This window comes from Drosophila tropicalis, unplaced genomic scaffold (assembly GCF_018151085.1).
Source record: "Drosophila tropicalis isolate 14030-0801.00 unplaced genomic scaffold, ASM1815108v1 contig_593, whole genome shotgun sequence".
NCBI lineage: Eukaryota > Metazoa > Arthropoda > Insecta > Diptera > Drosophilidae > Drosophila > Drosophila tropicalis.
This window is the reverse complement of record NW_027173070.1, coordinates 6,206,129-6,219,010: the sequence shown is the minus strand read 5'-3', so window position 1 is coordinate 6,219,010 and position 12,882 is coordinate 6,206,129. Positions and strand designations below refer to the sequence as shown.

At 37.0% G+C, this 12,882-nt stretch overlaps 2 protein-coding genes across 2 annotated transcripts in view; both read right to left on the bottom strand.

Annotated features, from left to right (window-relative positions):
* Nucleotides 1-12,882, bottom strand: part of tei (teiresias) — a 155,946-nt gene that overhangs the window by 74,796 nt on the left and 68,268 nt on the right. The window lies entirely within an intron of this gene.
* Nucleotides 11,973-12,837, bottom strand: LOC137577850 (uncharacterized). The gene is made up of 2 exons (XM_068291407.1): nucleotides 12,227-12,837; nucleotides 11,973-12,162 (listed from the first exon to the last, which is right to left on the bottom strand). The coding sequence occupies exons 1-2, from the start codon at nucleotides 12,806-12,808 to the stop codon at nucleotides 12,145-12,147; spliced, it is 600 nt and encodes a 199-aa protein (XP_068147508.1). The 5' UTR covers nucleotides 12,809-12,837; the 3' UTR covers nucleotides 11,973-12,144.

The window sequence follows — 12,882 nt, the reverse complement described above, 5'->3', positions numbered from 1 at the left end:
TTTTTTGTTTTGGAGTATTTGTATTGACAAATGTTTTCTATTGTTTTGCATATTCTATAGCAGCCAATCGAAAGGGGTATATTCAATTCTTAAAAGGAAGATATAAGGATTGAATTGAAAAGTTATCGTAGACTGATATTAGAATGTCTTAGTTTAACTTTCATTATTAACTGAATAAATTTTTAAATTCAGTTAAAAAGTCATTTTCTAATCTCAAGCACTCATTCGGTTCTATGTACATTGACGGACTGTAAAAAGGATTAAGTATTGTCCTTCTCTGATCTTATACTTAGATTTAGTTCTGTGCCTCCAAGAAAACTCGGTAAATAGCAAATCCAAAAATTTATTTTATCTTAATTTCTTTCAATCTGCTTAAACATATTACTTCCATTAGGGTATTTTCAAGTCGATTAGTAAAAAAATTTGTATTTTCTTATTATTTTTTGGTTCTATTTTTGTTGTTCCTAGTTTTTTATTTGTATTTTTTTGGGGATTTATTCATTTATTTTTTAGTTTTAATGGAAATTCCTATTGCTGCAGTTTATGACAGTTGATAGCCCGAGGCGATGCTTTGATTTCTGTCCATGGGTTTGAAAGGAAAAAATTTTTAATAGAATTTTCTGCTGACTATTTGCATTTGTCAATTGATATTTGTTATTTACTTTTTCTCTTCTCAACGCACTTTTCTGGTTTTATTTTTTTTTTCTTTTGTATAATATGAAATTGATTACTTTATTATATGGAACAATTGAATTTTTTATATAGTCGAAAAATTTTCAACATTATTACTATTTCGTTTTATTATTGTAATTGCTGGTCACGTTTTAATTTATTGTTGCTTGTTAATTAAGCGCATTAGACTTCAATGAACTGGAACTGTATGCCAATTAGCCGCGAATAGATTGCAAAAACATTTCAGCAATCAAAAAAAGAATATAAATAAGATAAATTTTATTATAAATTGAATTAAAAATGTGAATAAAATTAATTGGCAAAAAGTTTGGTGAACAAATAACAAAATTGAAATTATTTGCATACCTCAAAACAAACAGAAAAAAAAGAGAAAACCAAAAGAAAAAAATAACTTAATTCAGCATAATTCTTTTTTAATCTATAAATTTTTATATACATTTTAAGTAGAATTCAAGGCAAAAAACTTTTGTCATCTGACCTTGTGAGTGTCCTTTATCAAATAAAACACAATGAAAAATTCTTAGACCTTATAATCTGGTAGAAGTTTTCATACTCTATAATAAGAGAAAATTGTAGTAAGAAAGCGATTAAGGTCTATTAATATTCTCATCTGTGCCGAATTAGAATATGTTTTCAGTCCACCCAAACAGAGATACTTAAATCTTTCTATTCCACATTGATTCCAAAGCGTTCTTCAGTTAGTTTGATAAAGTTGGTTAGAAAATTATAAGATATGATAATTATTTATTAATTAAACCTATGTTTCGAAGAAACGTAGCCAATATCCTTTGTGAGAGTACAAAAACGAAGTATGCGCAACACCTGGCGACCATCAGATCGGAGTTTACAGAAAGGGAGAGAGAGAGAGAAAGAGAGAGACGGGATTCGCCTGGACTGGCTCATTAACATATTGAATTTTAATGTCATGTCGACAGAGTCTCTGGGTGCCATGGCATCTCTACCTTTTCTCCTGCCCCATCCGCGTCATCCTCCTTCATTCCTTCTTCTTGTCCCTTAGGCAAACAAAAACCACAAAGCAAATGCAAAGCGAAGCTGCAAAGTGGAGTAACAAGGGATGGCCAAAGAAGAGAAAACAACCCTCGAACGAGCCGCAAAAATTCTAAACTACTTTTTGTTTCGGCATTTGCATTTTCACATTCAAAAAGCCAAAAAACAAAAAAAAACGCCAGAGAAAGCAAGGAGAAAAATAGCAAGAAAAGCAGAGAGGAGAATAAAAGAAATTACTGCGGTAAAGCAAGTATGAGATAAAAAGAGGCTAGAGAAAGAGAGGTTCGGGGATAGAGAAGGAAAAGTAATTCTCATTTGAATGTCCATGTTGTTGTTGTTGTTGTTGCTGTTTGTCGAAATTCAAGTCAAATTTAAATGGCTGGCAAAGCTACCAATAATGACGTCAGATATGAAATATTTGCATTAAAAAACGCTGCAAGATTTTTTGATTGATTTTTAATGATTTATGATGAAAATCATAAAATATAACGAAGCCATCTCTGAATACTCGAAATTTGAATACTCTTTGTTCACAGAACTCATTTAAAAAATATTTACATAAATAAAATTTTATACTAACATCATTTCTAAGGTAAAGAAAAAGAAGAGAATATTGTGAAAGGGGTTTTTTGATTAGAGATTATATTTGAATTTTTTTCAATCCACTTAATTGAAACTACATTTGGATGGGGACACATTGGACTATATCTTGCATCTATCTCTTATCTATCAAATACAAATATAAGTCGAATGTATCTGAACAAAGAAAAGCAGATGTTTAAAACTATCTAACGCAGAGCACTAAAAACCAATGATGAGTTCTATTCATTGTTCAAATAGATATATGTATAACTACTTCTCAGCGTAACAAAAATCTCATCAATTCTGTATTACACTTTTTTATACCTTAATAAAAGCCCATTTTATTTGTACTTTTAAGTTCATTTTGCTTTTTAAGCATTTCCTTTCTGCTCCTACTCAAGTTGAGTTTATGGCATTTTCTGCCTTAACTGAAAGTTTATTAACCAAAAATGTAAATAAAATTTATGGACTTAAGGCTTAAAGTTTTATGTATATCAATAATTTATTGGTATTTTGGGTTATAAATCAATTGCCAAATGTACAGTGAGAGAAGAAATAGAGAGTGTGAAAGAGAGAGACAGAGAGAGAGGTGGAAATGGGGCAAGTGTTTTGCAGTTAAAGTAAATGCCAACTGTATTAGAAGTATGAAATTTTCTTCTCTTTTTTCTTTTCTTTTGCTTTTTTGTACTTCTTTCTTTCATTCATGCTGTTTTCTTCTATTCAAGTGACAACCGCAAAGAGGAAGCGCCCAAAAGTTGGCTACACAATTTGTCACTGGGTCATTTTGCACATTAGAAAAAAAGGACACCGAGAGAAGGAGAGAAAATGAGAGAGAGGGAAATTTTTTCCCTCTTCCCTCTTTAGAAATAATAAATCATGTTCACATAACACAGAACCTCTAGTTGTCCCTCCTCACTGTGGTTGCCCAATGGCGCCAGTCAAGTTCTTTTCGGTTTTTCTTTCGAAATTTCTTTTTTCCTCTCTGGGTCTTTTTTTCATTTTGGTCCTGGTGTTGACACAGTTTTTGCTCTTGCCTTAAATAATTGCTGAAATGTGTACATAAATCAATTGGAAATTTAAGTTTCAGTTTTGCGTTTTCTCATTATTCCATTATGGCCAAACAAAGGGGCTCACCTAGGCCATGAAAGTAATTATGATAACAATTAGATTGCCATTGGTGGTGCAGCATCTCAACATATTCCACACTATTGGCTAATTATGTTATCAACACACAATAGAATCAACATAACTAGGTCCAATAAGACAGAGGGAGGTCGAGGTAAATTGAATTTCCTTCAATATTCATTGCAAACAGAGAGACAGGGAGAGAAAGAAAAAGAGATAGAGTGCCTAGGAGAATAAGTTTGAGTAAGATTATGTTTCTTAAGTACTTGACCCAGGTTGAAGCTTATTTGCACTACTTTTCAAGTTGCACAACTGTAAGAAGTTCAAGAATCGCATAGAATGAAAAGATTATTTCAAGTTTCTATATAAGCAACGCAAAATCAGCAAGGCATTATGCTGAAAAGCAATAAACAGATGAATGAATAATAATAATGCAACATAGAGATTGCATAAAGTTGATTGTTAAAGTTTCTATCGTACAGTTTTAAAGTCATGTTGTAATATTGAATATAAGCAATGGTTTAATAAACCTCAAAGTCCTCAGTTAATTGTTAAAGTTTTTATTTTGTATACAAGACAATTAAATCATCTGAATCTATCTTATTTGTATCTAAATATATCTTATTAGGCTTACTTTACTTTTTTATAATAGATTCCCAAAGAATCTCTTTTTTAGTTATCAACCTATGTTTACTAGATCCGTTAGATCTGTAAACTCTCTACTTTTTAAAGTAATTAATCCCTTGGGATTGATTTTATATTTCCGGATTTTATTTATTTTCAAATTAAGTGCACATGCGGTCTTATTCACTATATTCAAGAGAGTGTGCCCGTACCCCGCCTTAGCGTATTATACCCTTTTAGTGTGCCCAAATTCGGTTATCAGGGAAATTCACTGAGACGAGGAGCGGGCTTATTTAAAATACTCCTAATGTTTACATTCGGCCAATCCTGACATTTGATCGACCTCGATCATACAATTCAACAAACATAAAACATACAATATACATATATACAATACATACAATATACATATAAATACTGCTTATCAGATACATATTACAAACAGAAACTCACAGTTTTATCACACGCATGCATCCACGGCTTGAGTCGGGCTGATTCTAAGATACCTTTGTAGGGCAATTGAGTAAGTTGACAATCGTCAATATCGGTGACTTCGTAACGGTCATTTGGAAGAACTCGATTTATTTTATAAGGACCACGGTATTTAGGAGCGAACTTTTTGCACGACCCGGGAGTGACATCTACATTGCGAATGGCAACAAAATCATTGACTCTATAGGATAATGGTGCCCTATGCCTTAAGGCGTACCGCTTTTCATTGCGCTCCTGCGATAATTGAATTTTCGCACTTGCCTCTTGCCTAGTGGCCTCAAGGTTACAGGGGTTTTCTGAACTAAATTTCTCGTCAAGATACTCGGTTAATTCGTCTACTAAGGGGCCTCGCTGATCGCAACCAAACAACAACATTGACGGAGTTTTACCGGTACTACACTGCACTGAGTTATTAATAGCGAACTCGACACGATTAACTAATTTATACCAATCGGCTTGGGCTAAAGGTTCTGACAGCTTTCCCAACATTGGGGTCAACACACGGTTCACACGTTCGACCTGCCCATTGGCTTGAGGGGCAGCAGTCGCTACTTTAATGTGGTCAATATTTCGATTTTCTACAAACTCAGCAAACTCAAACGACGTAAAACACGTACCTCTGTCGGATATAACTCTTCTTGGTCGGCTATAATAATCAAAATATTTTTCTAACGCGGCGGTTACTTCTTTGGTACTAGTGGAATTTACGGGATACAATTTGACAAACTTTGTAAATGCGTCAATCACTACCAAAAGGTGCTTTCTTTTTGATGTAACACTCGGTAAGGGACCTAAGTGGTCAACATGGATAGTATCAAATGGAATCGGACTTTTCGGAATACTATGCAAGGTTCTATTATGTATAGTTCTTGGAACACTATGTAGAATACACGGCAGACAATCTTTTATAAACGACTCAACCTTTGGATTCATTAATGGGAACCAGTACTTTTCTTTCAAATTGTTTACACATTTCTCAACGCCTAAATGACCTAGTTTCTCGTGACACCTTCTTATTAATTCCCCTTGCATGCGAGCCGGTGCATACAAACACAGTCTTTCCTTAGCATTTCTTTTGTACACTATACCATCTATTAACTCAAATCCAACATCATTGGATTTTTCTAACTTTTCTCTTAGTTTACGGATATCCGGATCTCTTATTTGTTCTGACTGCAATAATAAATCAACATCTTGCGGAGACGCACCCACTACACCAACCAGGTTTGCCGACTCATTTCGATCGAGCTGGTCACTTCTTTCGATTTGGTTACTCAATCTCGGATCAACAGAACTTTCATTTAAAGAAACGCAAGGTTTATTCTTAACCAGTTTTAGCCGACTTCTTTCTAAACATAGCTCACACGGTCTGAAACAACTCTTCGCTAAATGAACACACGGGTTTGTCCCGAACGGTCCTAAATAATTCTTCCCTAAAGGAGCACATGGTTCTATTTTACACGGGTTTATCTCACACGGGTCTATCTTACACGGGTTTTTCTCAAACGGGTCTATCTTACACGGGTTTTTCTCAAACGGGTCTATCTTACACGGGTTTTTCTCACACGGGTTTTTCTCACACAGGTCTATCTCACACGGTTTTGTCTCAAACGGTTTTATCTCACACGGGTCTATCTCACACGGTTTTACGCAACTTTCCTCAAAAGTAATATGCGGTTCACAAGGTTCAATTGGGGCATTCTGGTCTCTCTTTACTAATAAATCGCAAGGATCAAAATCACCTTCTACAATATTCTCTAACAACTCGGTTTGCCGACTTAATGCATCTACATGGCCCATGTTTGAACCGGGTCTGTGAGCAATGGTATAATCAAAGTTTTCCAATTCCAACGACCACCGCGCAATGCGGGGATTTATTGATTTTTTACTCAAGGTTTGGACCAATGAATTACAATCGGTAACGATCAAAAATGGTCTGTGTTCTAAATAAACGCGAAATCGGCGTACGGCATATATTATGGCCAAAGTTTCAAGCTCAAAACTGTGATAACGGGACTCGGCGGCTGTCGCCTTTCGGGAATAATAAGAGACTGGATGCATTTTGCCATCAGTCTGTCTTTGCATCAAAGAGGCACCGAAACCATTTGAACTGGCGTCAGTATGCAACTCAGTTTCGTAGTTAGGGTTAAAGATAGCTAATATGGGCGGACTGGATAAGGCGGATCTTAATGTAAGAAATACATTTTTAGCGGTTTTGTTCATCGGAAATGGACCACCTTGTTTAAGCAACTCAGTTAACGGTTTAGCTATGCTGGAGAAATTCGGAACAAATTTGCGAAAATAAGAGAATAAGCCTAAGCACGAGTGTAACGCTTTGCTGTTAAGTGGTTCTGGGTATTCTTGAATAGCTTTTAAATGTGTATTATTTGGTAAAATTCCCTTTTCACTGACTTCATATCCTAAATAATCTATGCTCTTCTGTAGGAAAATGCTTTTCTTCAAATTGAGCTCTAAATTGTACTGAATAAAACGATCTAACAGTTTTGCTAACAACTTAAGATGCTGATCTACGGTGCTGGTGGCAAGAATAATGTCGTCCATATATACTACAAGTTCTCGATCTCTAATCATATCACTAAGTATGTTCGATATAAATCTCTGAAATACAGCTGGTCCGTTCTTTAGACCAAAAGGTTGGTTGTGTGTTGGTTGTGTGACAATGCGGTTCACGTTAAGTGTGCAGGTTACACAGGCAGAATCAAGGAGTCTATTGCTAAAGGTGGTGGCTTAAAATATGGATGTGATGCTTGCCGAGAGGTCGAGAATGAGATGCGCTCTTTCATGAGGCGGACTAGAGATAGTTTTGACACTTTAAGGGCAGGTTTTAATAAACTCCAAGCGGAGTTTACTGCGGTGGAGACTCAGTTCAGAAGTTTATCGCTTATGAATGAGTCTCCGAAACGTAAAAGGACCAGTCCTTGGGGTGTTTCTGCATCTGTAGACCCGCCAGCGTCTCTTATCGTCCCCGACCGGTCTCATGCACCGTCCACTCCTAATGTACAGCAATTGATTTCGTTTAAGAGCCCGGTTGTGAATGCTATTAGTAAGGAATTACCGGTATCACCTGGGAATGATCTCTTAAAAACGATGCCTATTGTAGTGTCCGATGTGTCCGGGCAATTACCCATTCCAATGGAAATTGCCGATAGTTCTAAAAGTATCGAGGGCCCCGTAAACAAGTCGACTGCTGCAGTGGGTAACTTGTCCAACGTTACTGCTGCGGCTGACGCTTCGGGACCGCGGCCTCTCGTTGGCATACCACCAAAGAAACATATATTTGTTTCTAGGCTAGACCCTGTTGTCACATCTGATGATGTAATAGCCTATATTCGGAAGAAAGTTAACGTCTCGAATATTGCGGTGGAGAAGTTTAAATTTTCTTATTCTCGGGACATTTCGTCTTTTAAAATTAGTGTTTCTGCCAATATCTTCGACACTATATGTCGAGAAGATTTTTGGCCAAAGCATATAATAGTTAAGGAATATACTGTGAAAAAGAAAAATCGGAAACCGATTCGCTTGCCAACAACAACAACTAATACTAATCCTGTCACATCAGCATCTGCTGGTGTGTCAAAAAACTAGCTTCGTCCCTTAACCTGGGTTACCAGAATGTTAGAGGGCTGAGATCTAAACTTTCTAATCTCTTTGTAGATAGTCTTTCTTTTGAACATAACATTCTAGCTTTTACAGAGACGTGGCTAAAACTTGATATTGCTGATGCATCGGTTTTTTCCACAAACTTTTCTATATTCAGACGTGACCGGATTTCTCGTATAGGTGGTGGCGTTCTGATAGCTGTTGATGCTGCTTTATCATCTGAAATGATTCAATTTTCTAGTACCCAGGAGATTGAGTTTGTCGGTGTTAAAGTAAATTTTAAATCTTTTAATGCTTTCATTACTTGTTCCTATATTCCACCATTGTCAGACATGGCGGTATATTTAAATCATTTAGAGGCAATTCAGTTTGTCTCCTCTTTAGTTTCCAGTCAAGACTTGCTCATAGTTGTAGGTGATTTTAATTTACCCGCTTTAGCATGGTCACTAACAGATGAATCTACCACGTTGCTGCCCTCTTTGTCACATGACTTTATTGATGGCCTTCTAGGCTTATCTTTATCCCAAGTCAATCCCGTCTTAAATTCTAATAGAAAATCGTTAGATCTTATTTTTGTATTGGATTCTTCTTATTGTGAGGTTTCTAGGATCGAACCTTTTGTTCTTCCAGAAGACAAATTTCATCCTACATTAAATTTAAAAATTGATTTGCCCTTGCTTTCACCATTACTTGGTTCAAATGAGTTACCTCTAACTAGGTGCTTTCGTAAGACTGACTTTGCCAGCCTTAATGAAAACATTGCTACTACTGATTGGTCTTATCTGTACAATTGTAGAGATATGAACTCAGCTGTTCGTTTTTTCTATGATACTCTGAATTCACTCTTTGATATTTGTGTGCCTCTTGGTAGGCTGGAGCGGCTTAACAAACCTCCCTGGTTCTCTCGTGAGTTATCCAATTTGAAAAATGTGAAGACACGATATTATAAGAAGTTTCAAAAAACACGTCGTTCATCAGATTATGCTCTGTATACAGTCGCTCGTTCAAAATTCATGATGCTTAATACACAATGCTATAAGAATTATCTTCAGCGGTGTAAGCTTCAGTTTTCTTCCGACCCTAAACAATTTTATAACTTTGTTAATTCTAAACGTAAGACCTCTGTGCACCCATCTTTTTTGTCTTTTCAAAATAAAAAAGCAAGCACTGATCAGGCAATTGCCGATATGTTTGCGAGTTTTTTCAAAACAACTTATTCCTCAACGGAATATCGAGCAAGTCCGTATCCTTATCATTTAAAAAAGGCTAATTGCATTTTCAATCCAGTCATTGATGAAAGTTCTATTCTTAGCGAACTTAAATTAGTTAAACCTGTTTATTCTCCGGGGCCAGATGGTCTTCCTGGATGCGTACTCAGGTTCTGTGCAAACGCATTATGTAAACCCATTTTAAAATTGTTTCTATTGTCTGTCGAATCTTCCTCTTTTCCATCTATTTGGAAGGAGTCGTATATCATTCCTCTGCATAAAAATGGCAAAAAGTCCGAAGCCTCTAACTATAGGGGTATCTCAAAATTGTCCGCTATTCCGAAAGCTTTTGAGAAAATTATAACTTCTCAATTGCAACATTTTTGCAGTTCTATTATTTCACCATCCCAACATGGGTTTGTGAAACGTAGATCTACAACCACTAACCTTTTAGAATTTACATCAGTAATTATCAAGGGGTTTAAAAATGGTAAACAAACTGATGTAATATATACTGACTTTAGCAAAGCCTTTGATTCCGTTAATCATACCCTATTACTTTCTAAGCTGAGCGACATTGGGTTTCCACCCCTTTTCCTTTCTTGGGTTCGTGAATATTTAACAAATAGAAAACAGAAGGTACTTTTTAAGTCTTCTTTTTCCGCTTCCATTCCTGTGACTTCTGGTGTACCTCAAGGTAGTCATCTTGGCCCTCTGCTCTTCACACTATTCATTAACGATCTTCCATCAGTCATTGTTCATTCGCGTGTGCTTATGTATGCTGACGATGTCAAGCTTTGTCTTACTCATAAAGATACAGATTCATTTAGTCGGCTACAAGCTGATCTTAAAAACTTTCAATCCTGGTGCCAGTTTAATCTACTAAATCTTAACACTACCAAATGTAAGGTAATGACTTTTTTCCGTAACTCTCCTCAACTGGTCACTTATTTTCTAAACAATAGCCCTCTGGAACGTCTAAATAATATGAATGATTTGGGCGTACTTATGGACCATAAGTTAAATTTTAACACCCATATTTCCACCACGGTCGCAAAGGCCATGAGTGTCCTGGGTTTCATTAAAAGTTGGTCAAAAGAATTTGATTACCCCTATACAACTAAAGTTCTTTTCACTTCGCTTGTCCGTCCTATTTTAGAGTATGGATCTTGCATTTGGTCACCTCAATATGAGTCGCACCAGATTAGACTTGAATCCGTTCAAAAGCAGTTCTTGTTATTTGCTCTTCGTGGCTTAAGCTGGGATCGCAATGTCAATTTGCCTTCGTATTCTAGTAGACTTCTCTTGATTAACCTTCCATCCCTAACTAACCGTAGAATTATGCTTGGTGTCATTTTTATGCACAAGCTCCTAATTGGTGATATCGACTCGCCTGAGTTATTAGCTCAGGTGAATCTGTCGGTACCATGTAGACGGAGTAGACATCCTTTGATACCTTTATCCCTTAGTCGTTGTTCTTCTAACTATGCTATGCATGAACCTTTTAGGGTCCTCTGCTCTGATTACAACCTTCTATTCCCTGTAATCGGCTCAGAGTTTTCTATTAATATGCTTAAAACATCTATCCTATCCCATTTAGTTAATAGATAGCTGTAGTATTATTTGTTTGTCTGTTTTTTCTATTGTGTACTTGTCCACGCGATTCGTGCCGTGCGTTATACGGCTGCACCCCTCGGTCGGTTGGGTGGGAGGTGGTGCTTGGGCTCGCGCGTAACAGGCTATGTCCTGGTGTCGTAGGGGCCACTTGAACGTACTGCGCATAGTATCGTCAACGTCCGCTATAAAGGCATTCTCAGATATTCGAACTGCCCATCGGGTGTAACGAATGCTGTGTATTTAATTGAATCCTCTTCCATGCCTACATGGTAAAAGCCACTTTTCAAATCTATGACGGAGAAAACGGTCTTGCTCTCCAGGTATTCTAGGCAATCTTCTATCAAAGGCAATGGAAAATTATCCCTCACAGTCTTCTTATTTAAACCTCGATAATCAACGCACATTCGTATATTGCCATCCTTTTTTCGCACTAGGACGATGGCGGACGCATAGGGGGAGTTGCTTGGTCGGATTACATTATTGGCTAACAACTCACTAACCGTTTTAGAAACGATTCCTCTTTCATAATATGATAACCTTCTAGGACTACTATGAAATGGTGTTGTATCTGTCAGACATATTCTCATCATATATTTAGGCAACCCGTAATTAATTGAAAATCGGTCAATGTAATGCTCATGCACAATGTCTCGGCACTCACGCATCGCGCCTAATCCAAATTCACTGCCAACAGTAGTATTCCCGGTATCTGACAGCGTTGCACAAACAGTTTGCAACTCTGTTAGCCATTCTCGAAACGGGGATGCATTCGTGTTTACATTAGGGTTATTACAATTACTATCTAGATCAGTGGTGTTATTACTAATGGTATTATGCTTAGGATATTTAGTAAACAGGGATGCACAGAAGGATTTGTAAACAAAAGCAATGGTACTCTTTAATGATGCAGAATTCTTTTCATACTTTCTTACATTTTCAATCAATGAGAACTTAAGACCTATTTTATTCAAGGCGTCTCTACCAAGAAGTAGTTGCGTCGGCATAATATTATCGGGAATAACTAAAAATTGAATTTCATAATATTTTTTGCAAAACAGAACTAAACATTTGACTGTTCCAAAAGTCAGAATAGAGCCACCGCTCAGTCCATGAAAAGAACTTTTAACTAATTTATCGCAATCTAAATGCGGCATCAACGCTCTACTGGCAAAACTTACTGGGCTTCCGGAATCTAATAGGGCAAAAATATTATTAACATCAGTGCATCCCTCTTTACAAGATATTCTTAAACTTACTAATTGAATAAATGACTTATCATCAATGGTGTCCGGGTCTTCACTAGAGCTCATGGCGGCGATCTGGGTTCGCATTGGACAATTCCGGTACTGATGGCCCACTTTGAAGCACCGATAGCAACTTCCTTTTGGTCTCTCCGGGCGTGGACAGTCAAACATTAGGTGACCAATCTGGCGGCAATTGAAACATCTCTTATCCTTTGCAGCAGGCGTAATGGCCTGCAAACGGTCTGAAGTCTGACGAGCCTGAGGAACGTAGTTTTTGGCTGGTGGCTGAACTGATTGAAAACGCATCATCTTCTCTCGCAATTCATTCAGAGAAGTACAATAATACAAAGGAGCTGACAATCCGGTTCGATCTTGTAGTCCGTCAACAATGTATTTGACCACATCGGTGTCTTCAAAATTGCCCTGCTGAGCAATATTTCGCATAATGATGAAATACTGCAAGAGTGACTCTCCTTTGCCAATTGAGCGCTTCCTCATCTGGTTAGCAATCTCGTAGTTTGTCATTTGTAGGCCAAATACCTTCACAAGGGCATCCTTCAGCTCGCTCCAGGTTGTAGTCTTTTCATATGTCATGTATGCTTTAGCAGATCCCTCCAGCAGTCGGTTGCCCAACGACCAACATTGGGCATCACTGAGTACATACACTC